This window comes from Hyla sarda, chromosome 5, assembly GCF_029499605.1.
Source record: "Hyla sarda isolate aHylSar1 chromosome 5, aHylSar1.hap1, whole genome shotgun sequence".
NCBI classification, from domain to species: Eukaryota; Metazoa; Chordata; class Amphibia; order Anura; family Hylidae; genus Hyla; species Hyla sarda.
The window spans coordinates 337,016,754-337,042,335 of NC_079193.1; the positions used below are offsets into that span (position 1 = coordinate 337,016,754).

Here is a 25,582-nt window from a genome sequence, read left to right on the forward strand (position 1 = left end):
CATTTTAGGCTCCTCGCAGAAGCACCCTCCTCACCTTTATACAAACTCCCCATTTGTAAAGCCTCACACAGTATCAGTGCCCACTTTGTGCCACCATTATAGTAGATAGGCCCCCTCTGAGCACTCATATAATAGTTAAACCACCTCTATGTCCCCATATATTAGAAGGCCCACCTCTATGCCCTCATATGGTAGTCAGGTTTGGCTTCTTCTGTGCCCTTATTTAATAATTAGACCACCTCTGTGCCCCATACAGCATTATGCCCTCTCTGTGCCCCCATATAGTATAATCATCGTGGTCGGAGCGGGAGCGACCATGTTTATTATGCCCTTGGCTGCTGCGGTCCTGATCTTCACTGGTGGACCGTTCCTAGCGCCGATGATTCCATGATCCCACACGTGACTTTACATTGCAGCAATGACATACAATACCAGCACATGATCACTACAGCCAATCACTGGCCACACTAATTGCAGACATTCTTACTGGTGTTATCATTGTAGATAAGGAATGGCTGCAGTAATATAGAAAAGAAAATCAGGATATTTTCAACAGGGTCATTAAATGCAACATTTTACGAGACAAATTGTGGTAAAGCTATCCAAAAAAGTACATAAAAAAATAGAACCGGTGGGTGGTGAACCTGTATGTTGTTGGGTGCATAGACTTTACCTTTTCAATACCCTGATATAATCCCCTTTATATATAGATAGGCTATGTTCCTAGGATATTCAGTGTATGATGTTTTACATGTGAATGGCTACAAATGGTGTCGGCCACACAGTCCTACATATAGGCCGACATTTATCATTCTCTTTAGACTGTTTTTTGTGTCTAAAAAAGGCTCGAAAAAGGCGTAAGCAGAGTTTATTTGCGCTTTTTTTTTTTTGCCTCTTTTGGTTTACAAATTTCTGCTGATTTTGTGTTGCAATCCACTGATTTTGGCAATACACATGATATGGAAGGGTTTTAGGAACTGCGCCTTTTTGTGAAAAGGCGCATAAAAGGCACAAAGGCACAAAGCCACAAAAAAGTTTTTAAAACTACACCAGCCCAGACTTGGCTTAGCTTTTTGGTGTATGTGAAGAGTGAAATTTTAGAACATGTGACCTGCACAAAATGTATCAAATGGTCTGCTACCTTTTAAAGGGGTACTACCGTGCTGACAACTTATCCCCTATCTAAAAGGATAGGGGATAAGTTGCCTGATCGCACGCAGCCACCCGCTCTCATCAGGCCCCGGAGCGAACACCGATCACGGGGCCTGAGTATCATGACGTCACGGCTCCGCCCCCATGTAACGTCACGCTCTGCCCCCTCAATGTAAGTCTATGGCAGGGGGCGAGACGGCTGTCTCGCCCCTGCCATAGACTTGCATTGAGGGGGCAGAGCGTGACGTCACACGGGGGCGGAGCGGTGACGTCACGATGTTCGCTCCGGGGCCTGATGAGAGCGGGGGGCTGCGTGCGAGATCGCGGGGGTCCCCAGCGGCGGGACCCCGCGTGATCAGGCAACTTATCCCCTATCCTTTAGATAGGGGATAAGTTGTCCGCACAGTAGTACCCCTTTTATACATTTGGTGCTCCTACACATTACCACATAACACAAAAAAAAGGTGTAGAAAAATGTTACACCTACAATGATAAATGCCGGCCACAATGTACAAAGCTTTTACTAACTAAAATAGATCATACTCCTTATCACAGGGACTCTCAGTGATCCCTTCCGGTCTCATGACTAAACCAATCCATTTACTGTAAGAAAAAAAATCCTTTTTAAAGTTATTTAAAAAATGTTTTGCTCTTCTTAGGTCCCGAGGGAGAAACGGTTATTGCCTTTAAATAAAATGAATGACGTCCATGATGACCAGGACAAAAGGTAATGCATGCGGATTTCTGTTTTCTGGCTAAAGGGTTTTATAGGGTTAGGCTTACTATTTATTATTATTATTTTTTTACTATAAAGGAGTGGTCTCCAAACTGTGGACTTCTAGCTGTTGCAAAACTACAACTCTCAGCATGTCTGGACAGCCAACGGCTGTCCAGACATGCTGGAAGTTGTAGTTTTGCAACATGTGGAGGTCCACAGTTGGAAGATCGCTGCTATAATGGGTTAGAAAAATCATATTAACTTTGTAAAAACCTTGTTAGTACTATGAAAACCTCATGTTACCAATATTTATATACAAGAAATAGACCTTCAGAACACAGGTACATTTATTAACGGTGTCCTTAAAGGGGTAGTCCAGTGGTGAAAAACGTATCCCCTATCCTAAGGATAGGGGATAAGTTTGAGATCGTGGGGGGTCCGACCTCTGGGGCCCCCTGCGATCTCTCTGTACGGGGCCCCGGCTCTCCGGCCAGATAGCGGGTGTCGACCTCCGCAGGAAGCGTCAGCCGACACTCCCCCTCAATACATCTCAATGGCAGAGCCGGAGATTGCCGAAGGCAGCGCTTCGGCTCTGCCATAGAGTTGTATTGAGGGGGCGTGTCGGCCGCCGCTTCGTGCGGAGGTCGACACGCCCCCTTCCCGTGGGCTGTCGGGGCCCCATACAGGAGATCGCAGGGGGCCCCAGCGGTCGGACCCCCCCGCGATCTGCAACTTATCCCCTATCCTTAGGATAGGGGATAAGTTGCTCACCACTGAGTCACCACTGGACTACTCCTTTAAAAAGATTGTCTGGCCCCACAAAATTCCTGGGCTGACATTAGAAGAAAAAAGTTAAAGGGGTATTCCAGGCAAAAACTTTTTTCCATATATCAACTGGCTCCGGAAAGTTAAACAGATTTGTAAATTACTTCTATTAAAAAATCTTAATCCTTCCAATAGTTATTAGCTTCTGAAGTTGAGTTGTTGTTTTCTGTCTGACTGCTTTCTGATGACTCACGTCCCGGGAGCTGTGCAGTTCCTATGGGGATATTCTCCCATCATGCACAGCTCCCGAGACGTGACATCATCATTGAGCAGTTAGACAGAAAACTTCAGAAGCTAATAACTATTGGAAGGATTTAGATTTTTTAATAGAAGTAATTTACAAACCTGTTTAACTTTCCAGAGCCAGTTGATATATATAAAAAAGTTTTTGCCTGGAATACCCCTTTAAACTTACCTGTCCTGATCCCATGCCCCATTCATCCTGATGGTCCTTAGTCTCAGCTCAGCAGAGCTTCTGGCTTTCATCTCAACACATAGGAAGCGCCCACTTACTGCTGTACTGGTGACCTTACTAGGTCAGCAATTGGCTGATCAGCTGCTATTTACAATTTGAGATAAAAGGAGGAGGGGGCACTCAGTTGGGACTGTGTAGGATGAGACAGGTAAGTATAACTTTTTTTTTTCAACTTTATGTATAGAGTCCATACTGTACAGGAAGAATTTGGTGAGGACAGACAACCCCATTAACCATATTCCTTAAAGGGGTACTCCGCTGTAAACATCTTATCCCCTATCCAAAGGATAGGGGATAAGATGTTAGATCGTGGGGGTCCCGCCGCTGGGGACCCCCACGATCTCCGCTGCGGCACCCGTATCATTTGATGCACAGAGTGAACTCCGCTCCGTGCCCGATGACTGGCGACGCCGGCCGCCATGCCCCCACCATTCACGTCTATGGGAGGTGGTGTGATGACTATGTACTAGCTGTCACGCCCCCTCCCATAGACATAAATGGAGGGGGCGTGGCGTGATGTCACGAATGTGGAAGCTGCAAGCTTACGTGTTCTGGATCACTGCCATCCAGGGATTGCAGGGGGTCCCCAGTGGTGGGAACCCTGCAATCTAACATCTTATCTAGAGATGAGCGAACTTACAGTAAATTTGATTCGTCACGAACTTCTCGGCTCGGCAGTTGATGAATTTTCCTGTGTAAATTAGTTCAGACTTCAGGTGCTCCGGTGGGCTGGAAAAGGTGGATACAGTCCTAGGAAAGAGTCTCATAGGACTGTATCCACCTTTTCCATCCCACGGGAGCACCTGAAAAGCTGAACTAATTTATGCAGGAAAAGTCATCAACTACCGAGCCGAGAAGTTCGTGACGAATCGAATTTACTGTAAGTTTGCTCATCTCTAATCTTATCCCCTATTTTTTGGATAGCGGAAAAGATGTTTACAGCGGAGTACCCCTTTAAAGATAGCAGTAGATTTGCAGCAAAGAATAACAGTGTATTGGTGTGGACCATATATTTCTAAAATGAGATGTTCCAGAATTGTGATTTTTTTTTTGGGGGGGGGGGGGGGGGTTACAAGTATTTACTAAAATGGTCATGTCAAGAGAGGTGATAAATCCCCTTTAAAATATGGTAAAATATTGGCCCCTGTACACTGTCACATGCCATAGACCATTGTATCCTTACCACTATGCCTTCTGTTGATGCAAAACTACAACTCCCAGCATGCCCGGACAGCCAAAGGCTGTCCGGGCGTGCTGGGAGTTGTAGTTTTGACACAGCAGGAGGCACACTGGTTGGGAAACACTGCCATAGACCATAATAAACTGCGTGCCATATCAGTTAAATAGGAAACGGAAATCTCTGGAGTATTGAATTGTCCCTTTCCTGTTAATCTGAACATTCCCTGCTCTATCATCCTATCATTCTTCACTAGATAAGGAAACTCATAAAACACCTCCAGGCTTTTTTTAGCCTCTTGTAGATAAAGGAAAATATCGTATTATTGAGTCTATTATGTATGTAAATAAGGAAGATGAGAAAGTATGTAAGGATAACAGCTGCAGGCAATTCTCATAGTCCATGTCAGTGCTGGATGTACCCTCAAACAAGTCAGAAGAGAATATATATATATATATACAGGTGTGTATATATATATATATTTATGTGTGAATACACACACAGTGGGGACTTAGTTGAAGCCCCTTTGGCAGTGATTACAGCCTCCAGTCTTCTTATTAGAAGTAGAGCAGGAAAAAACCCTCAGGTATGGCGCTGCAGACTCTTGTAGACAGATGAGGCGGATGCAAAAGGTAATAGGAAAGTCCTCAGCAGGACATTTTATTTTAAAAAAAACTATAAAATGGACAAGATTACGCGTTTCGGGAGGATCCCTCCCTTCCTCAGATCAGGATCTGAGGAAGGGAGGGATCCTCCCGAAACGCGTAATCTTGTCCATTTCATAGTTTTTTTAATAAAATGTCCTGCTGAGGACTTTCCTATTACCTTTGGCATCCGCCTCATCTGTCTACAAGAGTCTGCAGCGCCATACCTGAGGGTTTTTTACTGCTCTACTTCTAATATTGACTCCCAGGACGACTTGTTTCCTCCTGCAACCCATCGGCATAGCAGCGACTCGCACTACAGTACCCCGATTATATCGTGGGTGATATGCTTTTTTGCATAGATCTCAAGGTGAGTGGCCATCTATAAGCCCCGTGGGGTTGCCCCCCCACCCACCACCCGATCTATTGAGGGTAAATACACGAGGCGCTGTCCGTCGGTCCTTTCTTTTCTTTTCTCTACAGATCCAGTCTTCTTAGGGATGAGGCCACAAGGTTTGCACACCTGGATTTGGGGATTATTGCCAATCTTCGGGTCTCTCCAGAGAGGGTACAACTCAGGGCTCTGGCTGGGCTACTTAAAGGGGTACTCCAGTTGAAAACAATTTTTTTTTTAAATGAACTGGTGCCAGAAAGTTAAACAGATTTGTAAATTACTTCTATTTAAAAAAGAAAAAAAAAAAAATTTAATCCTTCCAGTACTTATCAGCTGCTGTATGCTCCACAGGAAGTACTTTTCCTTTTGAATTTCTTTTTGAAACCTCTCCTGCTGTGGACAGTTCATGAGACAGACAGAGGTGTCAACAGAGATCACTGTGGTCAGACAGAAAAGAAATAAAAAAAAAGAAAAGAACTTCCTCTGGAGCATACAGCAGCTGATAAGTACTGAAAGGATTACGATTTTTAAATAGAAGTAATTGACACATCTGTTTAACGTTCTGGCACCAGTTGATTAAAACATTTTTTTTTTTTTTTTTACCGGCATACCCCTTTAAGAATATTCAGAGAGTTGTCCCTAAATTGGAACTCATGTTTTCAGAATATCTGTCCAAGCCTTTGAAAAACACCCCCACAGTATGATGCTGCCACCACCATGCTTCACTGTATGGATGGTATAGGGAAGGGGATCAGCATTGGCTAGTTTCCTTAAAGGGGTACTCCGCCCCTAGACATCTTATCCCCTATCCAAAGGATAGGGGATAAAATGTCAGATCGCCGGGGTCCCGCTGCTGGGGACCCCGGGGATCGCTGCTGTCGCACCCCGCTATCATTACTGCGCAGAGCGAGTTCGCTCTGCACGTAATGACGCGCAATACAGGGGCCGGAGCATCGTTACATCACGGCTCCGCCCCTCGTGACATCACGGCCCGCCCCTTTCAATACAAGTCTATGGGAGGGGGCGCGGCGGTCGTCACGCCCCCTGCCATAGACTTACATTAAGGGGACGGGCCTTGATGTCACGAGGGGCGGAGCCGTCATTACGCACAGAGCGAACTTGCTCTGTGCTGTAATGATAGCGGGGTGCCGCAGCGGGGATCCCGGGGCTCCCCAGCAGCGGGACCCCGGCGATCTGACATCTTATCTCCTATCCTTTGGATAGGGGATAAGATGTCTGGGGGCAGAGTACCCTTTTAAGACATGACGCTTAGAATTTAGGCCAGAATGTCCAATTTTGGTTTTCTCAGTCTGGGAGTCATTTAGGTGTGTGTGCATATATATATATATGTATATATATATATATATATATGTATATATATATGTATATATATATATATATATATATATATATATATATATATATACATACATATATATATAATTTTTTTTTATATATATATATATATATATATATATATATATATATATATATATGTTTTTTGTCTTCTTTCTGACCACCGCGCCAGATTGGTGTAGGCTGCAGTGATGGTTGATCTTCTGGAATTTTCTCTCACCTGCACACAGGATCTTTGGCGCTCAGCCAGAGTGACCATGGAGTTTTTGGTCATCTCTCTTACCAAGGCCTTTCTTCCCGATTTCCTAAAAATGGCCAACTACCAAATTAAGTAGAGTCCTGGTTGTTCCAAATGTTAATGATTATGTAGGCCACTGTACTCTTGGAACATTGTGTGCAGCAGACTTTTTTTTTTTTTTTTATAGCCTTCTCCAGATCTTTGCCTCTGCACAACCTTATCTCTTAGCTCTACAGGCAGTCCTTTCCATCTTATGGCTTAGATTTCGCTCTGATATACAGTGTCAACTGTAAGACCTTATATAGACAGGGCTGTGTCTTTCCAAATCATGCCTGATAAACTTAATTTACCCCAGGTGACTCCATTGAAGGAGTAGAAATATCTCAGAGATGATCAAGGGAAATAAAAATTTAGCTTTAGCTCCTCCTAAGTAAAGGGTCTTAATACTGATGTCCATGCTAAATTTTAGATTTTCCCTTTTAATACATTTACAACAATTTCTACAATATTGAGTGCAGAATAAGGGGCTGCTGCATAACAAAATGTAAAAAAAAAAAAAGAAAAAAATGAAAGGGTATGAAAAATTTCCAAATGCACTGTGTATGTATATGTACAGTATATATATATATATATATATATATATATATATATATATACATATATACAATTGTGTTTGTGACTATTTAACAATTGATTTACACAATTGTATCTGTATTTTCCAGTATTCATACATATCTAGATTGTCTATAGCAACAATACGCTATTCTAAAGCATATTAAAATGCCAATCTTTGTGCAAATGTTACTTGCTCCAATATTTGTAAATTTTTACACCAGGTCTTGACTACATGGATTAGTAAATTTCCTCCAAACGTTGTTTTCTGACATTGCTCCATATCTGTTGTTGCTGTAGCTCAAGCCCAATGACTTATAAAATACAGTGCTCCCTCAAGTTACAATATGAATTGGTTCTGGGACGACCATTGTATGTTGAAACCATTGTATGTTGAGACCAGAACTCTATGGAAACCTGGTAATTGGTTCTAAAGGCACCAAAATGTCATCCAAAAATAGGAAAAAGGGAGGATTAAAGAAAAATAAGTAGATAACTAATATAGATAAAGCAAATCCTTACATATAAAAGTAAGAAAGATCTGCTGGGAGCTGTAAATCTCTGTCTATGTCAGTGTTTCTCAAGCAGGGAGCCTCCAGCTGTTGCAAAACTACAACTCCCAGCATGCCCGGACAGCCAACGGCTGTCCGGGCATGCTGGGAGTTGTAGTTTTGCAACAGCTGGGGGCACCCTGCTTGGGAAACACTGGTCTGTGTAGAGGACAGGATCTTCTTCAGGGTTCTGTACAGTACACAGTGTCCTAAAATAGTAACATGGAGCCGCCCCCACCTGGTGTCTATAGGAGCAGCTAACCCTGGTACAGGTAAAGAGTAGTGTTGCTCGCGAATATTCGCAATTCGAATATTATTCGCGAATATCGCATATTCGCGAATTCGCGAATTTCGCGAATATAGCGCTATATATTCGTAATTACGAATATTCGTTTTTTTTTTGTTTTTTTTTCTTCACAGTACACATCACAGTGATCACCCCTCTCTGCCTCCAGCTTGTGTGGTGTAAAGAAGGCTGTAATACTACTGTGTGAGACTGGCGTGCGAAAATTCGCTTATGCGAAAATTAGCATATGCTAAGTTTCGCATATGCGAATTTCCACATATGCTAATTTTCGCATGCGCGTATTTTCGCATACGCGAAAATAAAACGAGAATATAACGAATATGCGAATATTCACGAATATTCGTCCATATATTCGCGAATATTCGCGAATTCGAATATGGCCTATGCCGCTCAACACTAGTAAAGAGTACAGAACATGTTGTACTTCCCTGTACTGTAGGGGGCGCCACCAGACATCAGTCAGTGCATACACTTCAGTAATACAGGTAAAGAGTACAGAACATGTAGTACCTCCCTGTACTGTAGGGGGCGGTACCAGACATCAGTCAGTGCATACACTTCAGTAATACAGGGGTTTTACCAGTGAATATCCATTCTGATTGGTCGGTTCTTCCGGCCATTGACACGTTTCACAGATCTGGACTGTCTGCACATTGTATGTTGAGTCTGGTTTCAAGTTACAATGGTCCAGAAAAGACTATTGTATGTTGAAACTATTGTATGTTGAGGCCATTGTAAGTTGAGGGATCACTGTACAATAATGTAAAAAAACAGATAAGAAAAATATGTAGAATGTTTACTTAACCCCTTAACGACACAGGACGTAAATGTGCGGACATCAGCAATCGCCCTGGATGGATGATCTGATCCCCTGGAGGTCCCCTTACCTGCCTCCGGCCGTCTTCAGAGGTTTCCTGCTCTGGTCTGAGATCGAGCAGACCAGAGCAGAAGATGACCGATAATACTGATCAGTGCTATGTCCTATACATAGCACTGAACAGTGTTAGCAATCAAATGATTGCTATAAATAGTCCCCTATGGGGACATGAAAAGTGTAAAAAAAAAAAAAAAAAAAAGTGTAAAAAAAAAGGAAAAAAATTAGTTACAAAATTAGAAAAATCCCCTTCCCCAATAAAAATGTAAATTGTCCATTTCTACCATTTTACTACCAAAAAACGTAAGAACCAAAAATTTATCAACATATTTGATATTGCCACGTGCGTAAATGTCCGAACTATCAAAATATAATGTTAATTATCCTGTATGGTGAATGGCGTAAACGGGGAAAAAAAAAGTCCAAAATGACAGCTTTTTTGTCACATTTTATTCCAAAAAAAAAATAAAAATTAATAAAAAGTGATTAAAAAGTTAAAAATAAGCAAAAGTGGTACCAATAAAAATTACAGATCACAGTGCAAAAAACTGATTCCTCATATCACCCCATATATGGAAAAATTAGAAAGTTATAGGTGGTCAAAATAGGGCAATTTTAAACGTACTAATTTTGTTAAAAAAGTAGTACAATTATAGAAAAGCATATAACATGGGTATCATTTTAATCGTATTGACCCACAGAATTAAGAAAACATGTAATTTTTACTGTAAAGTGTACAGTCTTATGCATTCAATGGTGAAATGAGTCATTACAAAGTAAAATTGGTCACACAAAAAATAAGCCCCCGTATGGATGGGTCTGTGGATGGAAATATAAAAGAGTTATGATTTTTAGAAGGCGAGGAGGAGAAAATGAAAATGCTAAAATAAAATTGCCCTGGTCCTTAGGGCCAAAATGGGCTTGGTCCTTAAGGGGTTAAACAATATGGTGCTACAATGTTTTTTTTAATAAGGTCAGATAAAGGTGGGAGATTGAACTATCCTCATACTGTTCATGAGACCAAAAAAAATGCACAATAATATTAACATAAAAAATTAATAATATTTTTTTCCTATAGGAATGGTGTTCCAACCAGTGAGTCTCAGAACACCCTGAGCGCTGGAGAAAATCGGGTGCAAGTTCTGAAAACAAATCCTGTGAACCTTTCCATCAACCCAGAACCTGTCGAATCCTCCAAGAGGGAACAATATAACAGCAGCTTATCTGGAAGCCCAACATCGGTTCCTACATCATCGGTGGCGGTGGTAAAAGCAGAAGAATTCACCCCAGTGTTCATGTCCCCTCCAGTGAGTTACAGGACGGACAGCGAGGAACCAAGAGGGGTTATTTTTGAGCAAACTCACTATGGCACACACATCAGCCAACATACAGACTACCTCAAGGATGATCAGCGCAGTACCCCGGACAGCACATACAGTGAAAGCTTTAAAGAGACAATATCTGATGTAAGAACCTTAATATGCCCTTAACGCATATATGAAATGTAATGTATAGTCTAGGGATCGACCGATTATCGGTTTGGCCAATATTATCGGCCGATAATCACGATTATCGGTATCGGCAATTACCTTGCCGATATGCCGATAAGGCCCCGCCCCCCAACCAGAGAGGACCGTCGCCACCGCTGCGCCATCACCTCCCCCCATCCTCTGCCCACATACCGCCGCCGCTGCCCCATTGCCTCCCCCCATCCTCTGGCCACATGCCGCTGCCCCATCGCCTCCCCCCCATCCTCTGCCCCATTGCCTCCCCCCCATCCTCTGCTGACATACAGCCGCTGCCCCATCGCCTCCCCTCCATTCTCTGCCCACATACCGCCGCCGCTGCCCCATTGCCTCCCCCCATCCTCTGGCCACATGCCGCTGCCCCATCGCCTCCCCCCCATCCTCTGCCCCATTGCCTCCCCCCCATCCTCTGCTGACACACCGCCGCTGTCCCATCACCTCCCCTCCATCCTCTGCCCACATACCGCCGCTGCCCCATCGCCTCCCCCCATCCCCGGTGTTATAATTTCCTGTTCCCGTGGTCTGCGATTCTTCTGGCTCCTGCGCTGTTGCTGTGCGCTGCGCAATGATGAGTGACGACCCCAACGAGACGTCACCGTCAGTGCGCACAGTGACAGCGCAGGACGCCGACGTAGCCAGAAGGATCGCGGACCCCCGGGAACAGGTAATTATAACACCGGGGATGGGGGGGAGGCAAAGGGGCGGCAACGGTATGTGGGCCGAGGATGGGGGGTAGGCGATGGGGCGGCGGTATGTGGGCAGAGGATGGGGGGGAGGCGATGGGGCAACTGTGGTATTTAGACTCAGGACCCCATTACAGGCAGGGGGAGAGAAGCGGGCGGCGGCGGCGGTCTCTGGCACCGCAAAAGCCGCTGCAGTTCATTGATTTAAAGCGCCCGCTTTAAATCGTTGATCTGCAATGGTTTCTGCCCTGCCTTTGGGGGGTGTTGAGATAGCCGATAACTTATACCGGAATATCGGTATAAGTTATTGGCTATCGGCCTGAAAGGTGACAGATTATCGGTATCGGCCCTAAAAAATCGATATCGGTCGATCCCTAATGTATACAAGATAGATCCCAGTCTGGGACGTGAACAGGTTGACTAGAAAGGGGGCTTGAGCCCCTGCCCTTTTGATGTTACTCCTAAAAGTGCCCTGTGAACTGTTATATAAATAATTTTTTTCAGTTCGTCCCTGCACCCTAAAATGTCTGCACGTCCCTGATCCCAGTGATACATATGCCAAAGCTTTGTTCTCCAATGTCATCTTTTTCCAAATCTTCTCAATTGTCCTATAGTAGAGAAAGTCCATTAATCCGGCACTGTAACCCGAATCTCTTAGACAGTGGTAAATCCCTATGCAGGAGCTAGTGGGGTGCTAAATACATGAATGCACATGACTCAAATTCAATATATACAGGTAGAAGAAAGGATAGCACTCACCACCGCAGGTTGCTGTTGATGTATTTTCTTTATTGGATATGAATCCAAAAGTGGCAGCGTGCAGTGAAAGGCATATATGCAGCGGGCGCGGATGCGCCCGCTGCATATATGCCTTTCACTGCACGCTGCCACTTTGGATTGATATCCAATAAAGAAAATACATCCACAGCAACCTGCGGTGGTGAGTGCTATCCTTTCTTCTACCTGTATATACTTCTCAATTGTCCGCACCTCTGATTCACGACTTCCTTCCCAAATGAGGACCCCTTTAGAGCCGAAGTACTTCTAAACCAAAAATATTTTTACATTTTTAAAAGCCCTACTTGGAACTTCCCAATATAATCCATAGGTGTAGAGCTGATTCTGGTCTGGAAGATTCAGTACAACCTTGTATGAGATGGTTGGCCATACATTGGAATGGGCACTATGTAATACCACCTTTCTCCTGTAGTAGCCACTGCAGCTTTCTCTGATGAAGCAGGATCGGCTGCGATCAGTTGATCACTGGGTCCCTTTCCAGAGAGAGATTTCTACAGATTGAACAAACCTGATAAGTTTATAGATACAAAAAACCCTTATTTTAGAGTAGCTTTACGAGATGCCTGAGACTTTTACAGCTTCTTTAAATAACTTCTCTCTGTATGACAGGAGAAAAGAGCCTACAAAAGCCAAAGAAAACTCGTAACCTTAACAAGTTCGTCGTTGCCTGGTAACTTGGGCAAAGCAAGAACATATTTATCTGTCTTCTCTAAGATTTCAGCACGCCAATGTTCACATGCATAGAAGGAATCCCGATAATGTGTATTTTAAGGCAAACATTTTTTTTTTTTTATTTTACTTCTGCTGGCATGTCTTTTATATTCACTGCAAAAAGAATACCAAAACAGGCTTCTAATGAAAGGGGGCACCATAGCAAATATCCTTATACCTTCTATTATGGCATCTGATTTTGCCCCCTAGGACAGAAAGGTCTAGAGTTTATTTTCCCTTGGCTTTCCATGACCCATTGCTCAATGCCCCCTTCCATTCATTTTGCCAACCAAGATGGGGCCCCATGGATGAGTGCAATCCTTTCATTTTCCTTTTGCAATTGTCAACATGATGGAGCCTCTCTCTCGAAGTGCCCCATAGCAGCAGTATAATCTGCCATTATATGCCAATCTGAGGAAGGAGGGTGCCACCTCCGAAACGCGTCATTGGTGTTCTTGATAAACATAGTACCTCAAGGTACTTTAATGCTACTTTTGGATCTAGAACTTATTTTTATTGGAAACCTGAACAGCGCCTGATGTATGGGTCATTTCTTTTCCCATATCCACTACACTCAATAGGACTGGATTCTCCATCCCTGTGATCTTTTGGGCTTTGCAGTTCACCTCCATCACTACCACCACCTTCATATCCCTATTTAAGGGTGATAAGCGCAGAAAATCTTCAGTAAGGTCAGTGGCCATCGGCAAGGCTGGTGCGATCCAGCCATTCCCTCATTCCACCCTAGTGTCTTGAATAATACACGAGGCGCGGTCCCTCTTTTTTGTCTTTTTCTATTAGTTCCTAAAATGGGCAGAGTTTTCAGTAGAGAGCACTTTGGTCAGAGAGAAAGGAAATTCAAAAAGAAAAGAACTTCCTGTAGGGCATACAGCAGCTGATAAGTACTGGAAGGGTTAAGATTTTTAAATAGAAGTAATTTACAAATCTGTTTAACTTTCTGGCACCAATTGATTTAAAAAAAATAATTTTTTTTTACAGTGGAGTAACCCTTTAACAACTTAGGTGGATACGGAATAAGTGTCTGATTGTAAGGGGTCTGTCCTCTGGGACCCCCTGCGATCTCCTGCCTGGCACCCTGGCTCTCCTCATGAACAGAGACACCACCGCTCCATGCATCGACCTGTATTGACCAGAGCATGAAGTAGTGGTCGACACGTCTCCTTTCTGCATCCCTATGTAGAAAGGAGAAAGAAAAAAAGGGGAGAGGATAGCGCCTCGCGTAATTCAGTGGGATAATCCTAGTCCACAAACCCAATGCTAGTGGTACTCACCTGGGGTATGGCTCGATATGTGCATATCACCCCTCCCTGTGGGGTCAGATGATCTCGGGCTGCAGCCTACAGGATCCAGCCGGGTACTCGGTATGAATCTGGTAGTAGACTTGAAAGCAGTGCAAAAAATTGCAAAAAAGGTGGTCTGCAGTGGCGCTGCCTTGGGGAGATTGGAATGAAAGTTCGGTCTTATAGATAAAATCCCATTTTTATTGTTACATAAACTGAGATATAGACACGCAAAACGCGTTTCGGGGGTAAGTTCCCCCTTCCTCAATTGCAGAAATTACAGTATTATTATGCATCCCTATGGGAGAACCCCGAGTGGGGTTCTTGAGGTGGCTTGTCGACCACCACTCCATGCTAGTAGCGGTAGCCCACCCTGTGCATGGGAATAGCCGAGGCGCCGAGCAGGAGATCGAGGGGGGATTCCAGTGATCGGACACTTCCAACAGGATAGGGAATAAGTTCTTATTTACTAGCGTTCCTCTTTAACTTCTTGAACAGCGCCACTCCAGATGCAATTCCAGATACAGTCTTTGGACAGCGATATTTATGAGATATATCGGCCCTTTTTAATAGGTTTAAACAAGTGTTTCCCGACCAGTGTGCCTCCAGCTGTTGCATAACTACAACTCCCAGCATGCCCGGACAGCCATCGGCTGTCCGGGCATGCTGGGAGTTGTAGTTATGCAACAGCTGGAGGCACACTGATTGGGAAACACTGACCTAGACAATACCTTTTTATCCAAAAAGTTATTAGATTTCCAAAAAGCCACATCATAGATTATACTTCTGACCTAATGTTTGTTCTGTTTCCTTTGTTTTAGAAATATCGGACATCATCAGTAGCGGACGACTTCATGTATGATCAAACAGCGAGGTAGGTGGTGAATTAAACATTTTTTTTTTTTACTTTGCCGTTGAATGTCCCAGGGGATACACGGCTCATAAAGCTTGTTGAATGTGAAGATACAGTTTATAGATATTGTGGCATTTAGCAATACAGATAATCTCCTATGTTTTCCCACACTCCAGCACATTTCAGTATACTCTAGAAGCCACCAAGTCTCTTCGTCAGAAGCAAGGGGAAGGACCCATGACCTACCTGAACAAGGGACAGTTTTATGCCGTCACGCTGAGCGAAACTGGAAGCAACAAGTGTTTTAGGCATCCTATCAGCAAAGTCAGGGTAAGAAATGGTGTCCTCATGACTGTCCCTACAATCCCTCAGATAACTATTCCCATTTACATGTCTTTTACACAGTCTCTGAGCCTTGTGGGTTTTTGACCTGAATTAATGAATCCTCGAAGACAGTGTTTCCCACCCAGTGTGCCTCCAGCTGTTACCAAACTGCAACTCCCAGCATGCCCGGACAGCTCGAAGTGCCCTGTTTGGGAAACACTGTCCAAGGACCTCCACTATCCAAAGTGTGGCATGCTGTCCTCTGGACATTGAGCAGTTTAGTTTAGTGTATGTTGGTATCATTACGACAAAGTATGGCATCATTATTTAGGCACTTTAGAGCTCAGTTATTTAAGTGCTACCCGAATACCTACACCTTGTGGAAGAGAGAAAGCAACAATGACACTCCTCATATCAGGTCCTCATATCTGGTCCTCTTATCTGGTCATCCTATTCCGTCCTCCTATTCCAACCTCCTATTCTTTCCTCATATTCCATCCTCATATCATGACCTTCCATCCCGTCCTCATATACCAACCTCATATCATGACCTTCCATTCAGTCCTCATATCCCGTCCTCCTATTATGATCTTCCATCCCGTCCTCATATACCGCCTTCATATTGTGGTGTCCCGGTACCGCATCCTATGCGGTACCTGTTTATAGGTCCCCATAGCCAGAGTCCCTAGGACGTCGGGGTCCTTTTGTATAATCCACCCCTAGTCACCTCTCACCCCTATAGTCATTGCTCTAGTCATATGCTCCTTATTTGTGGAAGTTTAACTGTATATAATGTATATAAATAGTTAATAACCTGTGAGAAGCGTAGCAGGACCTGCGGGTCACGTGATCAGGTAAACTCTATGGTATTTCTGCTTGAGGACCTTTGGAGGCCCCTGTGACGTAATGCACTCATTTCCTTTGTGATGGTGAGTGACAGATGGCTGGACCAATCAAAACGGCCCCGCCCCTGCCCATATAAGGGCGCGGCGGCCATTAATCTCTCTCTTGGTTCCTGGCTGTTGACGAGAAAGGATCTGCACTGCTGTCATCAGTCAGTCTAGGCCTTAGCCTTGCGGCGACGGCAGATCCATTCCAAATTGTGAGTGTATCAATCCCTAAACACTCTGCAAGACCACCGGACCTTATCTATCCCCTAAATCCGGACGGATCTTCGCAAAATACCCTGAATTCAGAGACTATTATCTAAAGTCAAGGTCCGCAACATCTGTTAGTCATTGAAGTATAGAGAGACTGTTTGATTGAGACTGTTACTACTTTGTGGATGTACCGCAAGCCGTTAAGTAAAGTTTATGCAAGTTCAAATTCAACTACTTTGTGGACTTATGCACTTGTCGTTACTGAGAAGGGCGGCGATAGGCCGGAGAATCATCTCAGCATACTAGCCCTCAGCCTGGCGTCACGAACTATAGGGTTAACATCAACCCCTGATATACCAAAGCAAATCCCTGACTGTACTACCCCTGAGGCCTACCACAATATCATGACCTTCCATCCTGTCCTCATATCCTGTACTCATATCATGACCTCCCATCCTGTCCTGATATCCTACTTTGAGGTCATTGCATTTAACAGTGGTCATTTTTCTACAACCTATGGGTGAGGGATGGGACTACAATTTCACATACATTTTGAAAAAGCTGATTACTAATGCCAACTGAGATGAGAAATGGCATAGCAATAAAGCTGCAAAGTTTTCACTTGGCCATATAGTGCCAATCCCGCTATGAACTGCTAGAGACAGAAGGCTATCAGAAATATACTACATTACTACAGAGGTCCCTTAACTTAAAGGGGTACTCTGGTGAAAAACATTTTTTTTTAATCAACTGGTGTCTTTAATGGTACGTTGTGTGTTTTATACAGGACCGTGAAGAAGCTCCTGTCCTTAACATATTTATACTGTATGAGGGCTAATTTTTTTATGCCCAAATCTGTAGCTTTTAACAATACAGTACTGTACCATTTTTGTTTTGATGTGACTTTTTGATAGCTTTTTTTAAATCAAATTCAGGAGTGAAAGTTAGTTATTAACTACAACTCCCAGCATGCCCTGATACAGCCTGTGGCTTAGCAGCTGTCCTAAATGAAAACTACAACTCCCAGGATGTTGGACTATATGGCAGTATATAGCATAGGTCAGTGTTTACCCAACCAGCAGTGCCTCCAGCTGTTGCAAAACTACAACTCCCAGGATGTTGGACTATATGGCAGTATATAGCATAGGTCAGTGTTTACCCAACCAGCAGTGCCTCCAGCTGTTGCAAAACTACAACTCCCAGCCGTTGGCTGTCCGGGCATGCTGGGAGTTGTAGTTTTGCAACAGCTGCAGGCGCTCTGGTTGGGAAACACTGGTATAGGTTATGGTGCAACATTCCGGGAGTTGGAAGATTGGTTGGATAAATACTGTCCATTGCACTGCCGGTATTTTAAATAAAAATGGTCAAAATACATGGTGGCTCCAGGAAAACATGGTGTCTAGCTCCCAGTAAAAAGATATATTAAAAGTCCAAAATATAATCAAATCATCTTAAAATTCCAAAAACAAACAAAAAGGATATAAAAAGTCACCGAAACGCTGACATATTTTGAACCAATTGATTCTTAGTCATGGGATTTTGGCAGGACCGACAGACCTCGTAATGTATATGCCGGCTCCCAACTCTTTCCTCTCAGCACCAGATGTTGGGATTCAACTGCCTGATCCTCTTTTTTCTTTGGGAGATAAGTGGCCACTGAAGATCGGAAGAAATGGCTTTTGGGCGCACAAGTTATCATGCTTGTCTGGCCAGTACACAATAGTCTCTCTTATCGCAGTATGCAGATGCTATGGTTTGCATGGTAATAGTTTAGCACTGTAATGGTAGGCAGCTGTTATTCAATTTCTCTTTAAAGCCATTTACAATAAAGCGGCAGCTACAGGTATTGAAGTAAGCCCTTGAGGGGACATCTGCAAATGAACTGAATGAACATCAAAAATATATGTGTACCGGACCCCTGTTTCACAGGTGATAATGTTTCCTTTGTAAGATGGGAGTATGGGTAATGCTGTATGAAGGCACATATGGTACACTGAGCGTTTGCTCACATTCCTTGTCATAAATGTTGATGCCTGCAGGCGAATACTTAATATATATAGCCAGGTGACACAATTGTATACAGCATATAGTCTATGAGCACTGGGACATTTTACTATCCGTCTTCATTGTCTCTTTCATTGAAGAGTTTCTGATTTTGAGATACAATATGGCAGTCTATGGCCATATAGAGTTTACATTAGCATAATACGGACATAGGGGGAGAGTACGCAAAACCTGTCCAGAGGAAAAGTTACTGAGCTGCCCATAGCAACCAATCAGATCGCTTCTTTCACTTTGCAGAGGCCTTATCAAAAATATAAGAAGGGATAGGATTGGTTGCTATGGGCAACTCAGCAACTTTTCCACTGGACAGGTTTTGATAAATCTCCCCCATATTTTTGGATCAGTATTATGGGTACAAGTCCTGGTCAGTTTAGGTCTTCAGACTGGTGGTCAGGCCAAGGCTTGCATTCATATTATGCTAGTGTCAACCCAGCCTTACAGTGTATTAGATCACCTTTGAAGTTTAGTTGGAAACAAGAAATTGCAGCTGTGGTGCCGGGAGTGTAACGATTTCAGGAATAAACTGAAGAAACTTTACTTGCGGAATTTATGAAACAGTCTTTAACATAACAGTCTTTTCAAGAGTGAACCGGGATACAGGTTCCTCACAGGTTTGCTGGGACTTAGAAGCAATGAGCTTTTATGCAGGCCACTGTGCTACTAATTTAGAAGATTTGAGCTGATAGTAGTCACACAGGATTTGATAGATGGAGCTTTGAGAAACTCACGTTTAGTGGCTGCAGGTTCTTAGGCTTTGGCCTAGATGAAATGAATTGATGCTGATGAGAGGCTTGTGCTTCTTGAGAGTGCAAGAACTAAGAGAGTAAGAACGGGAATTGATTTACTACATTCTTTATATAATAAGGGGCTGGACTAAGCTCATTGGTCAGTGAACTCTGGGTACATCACATGACCTCTAAGGTCCTTGAACATTTTATACATCACAACCATACATAATGTGACCACTAAGGTCCTGTATAGAGATGAGCGAACTTACAGTAAATTCGATTTGTCACGAACTTCTCGGCTCGGCAGTTGATGACTTATCCTGCATAAATTAGTTCAGCTTTCAGGTGCTCCGGTGGGCTGGAAAAGGTGGATACAGTCCTAAGAAAGAGTCTCCTAGGACTGTATCCACCTTTTCCAGCCCACCGGAGCACCTGAAAGCTGAACTAATCAACTGCCGAGCCGAGAAGTTCGTGACAAGTCGAATTTACTGTAAGTTCACTCATCTCTAGTCCTGTACATATATTTTCTGTACATTAAATAAATATAAACACACTTTACATGAGACGACCAAGGGTAAGCCCTGCAGGAGAGCCCTATATGAATGGAGGGACTCTAGCTGAGGGGACATTAGACAAGGGACAGGACAAGGTCCTGTACCGGGACACCACACAACCATTTTGGAAAGACATGTAATCATTTAGTCACCTACCTCCATGCAAATATTTACAGATATCCCTGTGCTGTGGGGTACCTGAATTAAAATAGGAAGAACCACATGGCACCCCCCCCCCCCCCCCCATGGTAGTCACCAGTACTAGCAATGGAAATTCACCCTTATGATTTCCATTCGATAGAACATAGGGAACAGTCAGGCTGCAGCTACACTATAGATTCGCTCTTGAAAGGAAAGGGAACCCATGCCTTAGGTAAACATTTTGACAAAGGTGAGGTGAAGAATGTGGCTTTCATTCTCTTTTACCCCCACCCCATAGCTTTGACAGTGATGGATGGGTGGCGTGAATACCAGTTTAAACCTATCTATGTTGATAATCACAGTGGTAGCAGAACCAATGGAGATACGTTTTACTGCCAAATGCTCGTTGCGTGTTCCTTACCAATGGAAGTATCATTGGATACATGGAAACCTTGTTTACATTCTTTTCTGTGTTGTAAAATTTAATGTTGTTTTTTGAAAATCCAATAAAATACAATTTAATAGAAAGATGTTTGGGGTAGTGGTATAGATAGAAAGGATGAAGTGGGGATCAGCCAATGTATGTGCAGTTTTAGTGGAAAGATATAGGGAAGGGATCAGACCAGGTGTGTAATGGTGTAGCATAAACATTTAGCAGATTTACACATGTATGGGGGGGAAATTGCTTTACTGTTGTGACCCAGTACAGGAGTTGCACCCCTGTACCCTTGCTGCCCTGTTAGGCAGCCTCCATACAGTAACCCCTGGGCCCCCCCTGCACCTGTACCTTATGTATATTCCTAGGTGCCTGTGTTGTATAGTGTATTGCATTTAAAATGTGTCATGCCTTTAAGACCTGTTGTCATGTGATTGTAACCCAGGAAGGTACCATTGACATGTGACCTACAGGGTGACCTATGGGACCCCTCAGAGTCTCCCCATATAAGCCTTGGGTGGAGCCTCTGCTCTCTCTTTCTGCTCAGCTGAGTTGCAGTAAGGTCAAGTCCTGTCAGAGTGTCTGGAGTCCAGAAGAGGCCTAAAGTCTATCACGCAGCCTCGGATCCTAAAGTGCAGTACCCCACAGGTCAAGTCAAAGCCTGGTAAGCTACAAACGGGGTATAGCCAGTCTCAGTCAAGTCAGTCCAAGTCAATCTGTGTTCAGTCATCGTGGCTCTGCAGCAAATTGTCCCAGTCCACCATAAGTTCCAGCAAGCCCTGTGGTCTCAGAAGTCACTGGTCACCTCTGTGGGCCTAGCCAAGCTGGATAGATTGTTACATCATTAAAGCTGCCATTGTTCTGTAACTTGGTGTCGGAGTCATTATTTGCCCTTGTGCCTACCGGCCTGCCTTCGGGTGGCGAAGCAGTTAAACCACACCCTGGCGTGACAAACACAAGGGGTTAATGCCATCTGCCCCTAGGGTAATTCCATCTGCCCTGCATGACACTCTCACCACATTACTATTAGGAATGTGCATGGAAGAAATATTAAGCCTAAGAAGGGACTGCTAAAGGAATGCAAAGACCTGTATATTTTACCAAGGAGTGGCTGTAAAAGTGCAAATCCTTCGTATGAAAGTGTTTGATAATGACAGAATTCCTGTTCATACATGTAGAGAGTAAGAGAGGAGGGGAGTACATGGCGGCTGTGCAGGGATCCTTAGAATAGAAGATCGTTCCGTTTCCTATTGCATCTTGTTCATGAAACTTTTGTAATTTCCTGCAACTATCTCTATGTACACTGCTCAAATCACACAAACATTATCAATGGAAATCAAATTTATCAACCCATGGAGGTCTGGATATGGAGTCACACGCTACATGCTGATCCAACTTTATGTAATGTCCTTAAAACAAGTCACAATGAGGCTCAGTAGTGTGTGTGGCCTCCACGTGCCCGTATGACCTCCCTACAATGCCTGGGCATGCTCCTGATGAGGTGGCGGATGGTCTCCTGAGGGATGTCCTCCCAGACCTGGACTAAAGCATCTGCCAACTCCTGGACAGTCTGTGGTGCAACGTGGCATTGGTGGATGGAGCAAGACATGATGTCCCAGATGTGCTGAATCGGATTCAGGTCTGGGGAACGGGCGGGCCAGTCCATAGCATCAATGCCTTCCTCTTGCAGGAACTGCTGACCCACTCCAGCCACATGAGGTCTAGCATTGTCTTGCATTAGGAGGAACCCAGGGCCAACCGCACCAGCATATGGTCTCACAAGGTGTCTGAGAATCTCATCTCCGTACTTAATGGCAGTCAGGCTACCTCTGGCAGGCACATAGAGGGCTGTGCGGCCCCCCAAAGAAATGCCACCCCACACCATTACTGACCCACCGCCAAACCGGTCATGCAGGAGGATGTAGCAGGCAACAGAACGTTCTCCATGACATCTCCAGACTCTGTCACATCTGTCCCATGTGCTCAGTTTGAACCTGCTTTTATGTGTGAAGAGCACAGGGCGCCAGTGGCAAATTTGCCAATCTTGGTGTTCTCTGGCAAATGCCAAACATCCTGCACGGTGATGGGCTGTAAGCACAATCCCCACCTTTGGACATCGGGCCCTCATACCACCCTCATGGAGTCTGTTTCTGACCATTTGAGTGGACACATGCACATTTGTGGCCTGCTGGAGGTCATTTTGCAGGGCTCTGGCAGTGCTCCTCCTTGCACAAAGGCGGAGGTAGCGGTCCTGCTCCTGGGTTGTTGCCCTCCTACGGCCTCCTTCACGTCTCCTGATGTACTGGCCTGTCTCCTGGTAGCGCCTTCATGCTCTGGACACTACGCTGACAGACACAACAAACCATCTTGCCACAGCGCGCATTGATGTGCCATACTGGATGAGCTGCAATACCTGAGCCAATTGTGTGGGTTGTAGACTCCATCACATGCTACCACTAAATTGAAAGCACTGCCAGCATTCAAAAGTGACCAAAACATCAGTCAGGAAGCATAGGAACTGAGAAGTGGTCTGTTGTCACCACCAGAAGAACCACTCCTTTATTGGGGGTGTCTTGCTAATTTCCTATCATTTCCACCTGTTGTCTGTTCCATTTGCACAACAGCATGTGAAATTGATTGTCAATCAGTGTTCTTCCTGAGTGGACAGTGTGATTTCACAGAAGTGTCATTGACTTGGAGTTACATCGTGTTGTTTAAGTGTTCCCTTTGTTTTTTATTGTTTTTTTGAATAGTGTACTTATTTTCCACCATAATTTGCAAATACATTCTTAAAAAATCAGAAAATGTGAATTTATGGATTTATTTTTTTTCTCATTATGTCTCTGATAGTTGAGGTATACCTATGATGAAAATTACAGCCTCTCTCATCTTTTTAAGTGGGAGAACTTGCACAATTGGTGGCTGACTAAATACTTTTTTGCCCAACTCTATGTATTTAAATAAAATAAAAAGCTCCTCCTCTCAGTCTCTGCAAAGCTCGGCATCTAGCTGACCCTCTGGTGTCATTGACGTGGAGTTACATTGTGTGTTGCTCCCTTTATTTTTTTGAGTAGTGTATTATTATGGGAAATGTAGGGGGTTATTGATAAGATGTGTACTACATGGTTGTTCTTATCTATTTATTATTAATAATAAATATTTTTTATTAATAATTTAGGCTACTGTCACACTGACGCTGAGCTACTCTAATAGGAAAAAATTACTGCATTTACGGTATTTTTCTCCGCTCAACTCCTCCAAAATAACGGACACCCAACAGACCTCATGCAAAGTCAATGGGATCGGTGTTGCCCGCTGTACTCCAACCTGTTCAGGGTCTGTTAAGTGCAAAAAAAGAGCCTAACAGACCCTTAACGGGACAGAGAATTGAGCAGTGGGAAAGAAGTTTTATTTTTTATTTTGCTTTGTTATAATACTACAGATTAAGCTTTCCCTATAATGTGGCCAGCAAATAGTTGCAAAGCTGAATTTTAATAAAAGCGCTTATAGTAAAATTCAAATACTAGTGATACTTGAATCTTTCAATTTCTAACCACTAGAGTTTCCTTTACTGGCATATAGCCATTTCCTTCAGTCCCAAGTGATATGTAAAAATATGAGAGAGAGGGAAGAGAGAGGAGAAGAGGGAGGAGAAGAGGGAGGAGAAGAGAGGGAAGAGAGAGGAGAAGAGAGGGAAGAGAGAGGAGAAGAGAGGGAAGAGAGAGGAGAAGAGAGGGAAGAGAAGAGAGAGAAGAAGAGAGAGAAGAGAAGAGAGAGAAAGGAGAAGAGAGAGGAGAGAGAGAGAGAGAGAGAAGAAGAAGAGAGAGAGAGAGAGAGAGAGAGAGAAGAAGAGAGAGAAGAAGAGAGAGAAAGAGAGAGAGAGAGAGAGAGAGAGAGAGAGAACTATCTGTGTCCATATAATGTAGAGGAAAAGACAGAGAAGGCAGTAAGATCTATTCACAGAGAGTTATGGAGGCAGTACTATATGTATGTTTATTATGTAAGGTGGAGTCAAGGAGGCAGTATTAATTATGTCTGTAGATTTCAAGGAGAATCAAAAAGGTGACAATTATTAACTTTTTTGATTGAAAATAACTTTATTAGCAATCAATCGTCAATCACATATACAGTAAGCAATACATTCACCATCCATAGCATGACAGCACAATGTACAGCACAGGTTCCCTACTCAATACATTATGCTACATGCTACACTAACTCTGGTGCATCATAATACATGCTACATTAACTATGGTGCATCATACTACATGCTACACTAACTATGATGCATCATACTCCATGCTACACTAACTCTGGTGCGTCATAATAGATGCTACATTAACTATGGTGCATCATACTACATGCTACACTAACTATGATGCATCATACTACATGCTACACTAACTATGATGCATCATACTACATGCTACACTAACACTGGTGCATCATATTACACTAACTCTGGTGCATCATACTACAAACTACACTAACTCTGATGCGTCATACTACATGCTACACTAACTATGGTGCATCATAATACAGGCTACACTAATACTCTGGTGCATCCTACTACATGCTACACAATCTCTGGTGCATCATACTACATGCTACACTAACTCTGGTACACCATACACCATGCTACACTAACTCTGGTGCATCATAATACATGATCCACTAACTCTGGTGCATCATACTACATGCTACACTAGCACTCTAGTGCATGATACTACATGCTACACTAACTTTGGTGCATCATACTACATGCTACACTATCTCTGGTGCATCATACTACATGCTAGACTATCTCTGGTGCATCATACTACATGCTACACTATCTCTGGTGCATCATACTACATGCTACACTATCTCTGGTGCATCATATTACATGCTACACTAACTCTGGTGCATCATACTACATGCTAGACTATCTCTGGTGCATCATACTACATGCTACACTAACTCTCGTGCATCATACTACATGCTACACTATCTCTGGTGCATCATACTACATGCTACACTATCTCTGGTGCATCATATTAC

General features: G+C 43.6%; 1 protein-coding gene across 6 annotated transcripts in view; it reads left to right on the plus strand.

Moving 5' to 3' along the window:
- Positions 1-25,582, plus strand: part of GRHL2 (grainyhead like transcription factor 2) — a 169,928-nt gene that overhangs the window by 77,703 nt on the left and 66,643 nt on the right. For all 6 annotated transcript variants that reach the window (XM_056522511.1, XM_056522510.1, XM_056522512.1 and 3 more), the window contains 4 exons: positions 1,812-1,879; positions 10,402-10,789; positions 15,164-15,216; positions 15,372-15,525. In XM_056522511.1, coding sequence (XP_056378486.1) covers positions 1,812-1,879; positions 10,402-10,789; positions 15,164-15,216; positions 15,372-15,525 — 663 coding nt within the window. The remainder of the gene's footprint in view (positions 1-1,811; positions 1,880-10,401; positions 10,790-15,163; positions 15,217-15,371; positions 15,526-25,582) is intronic.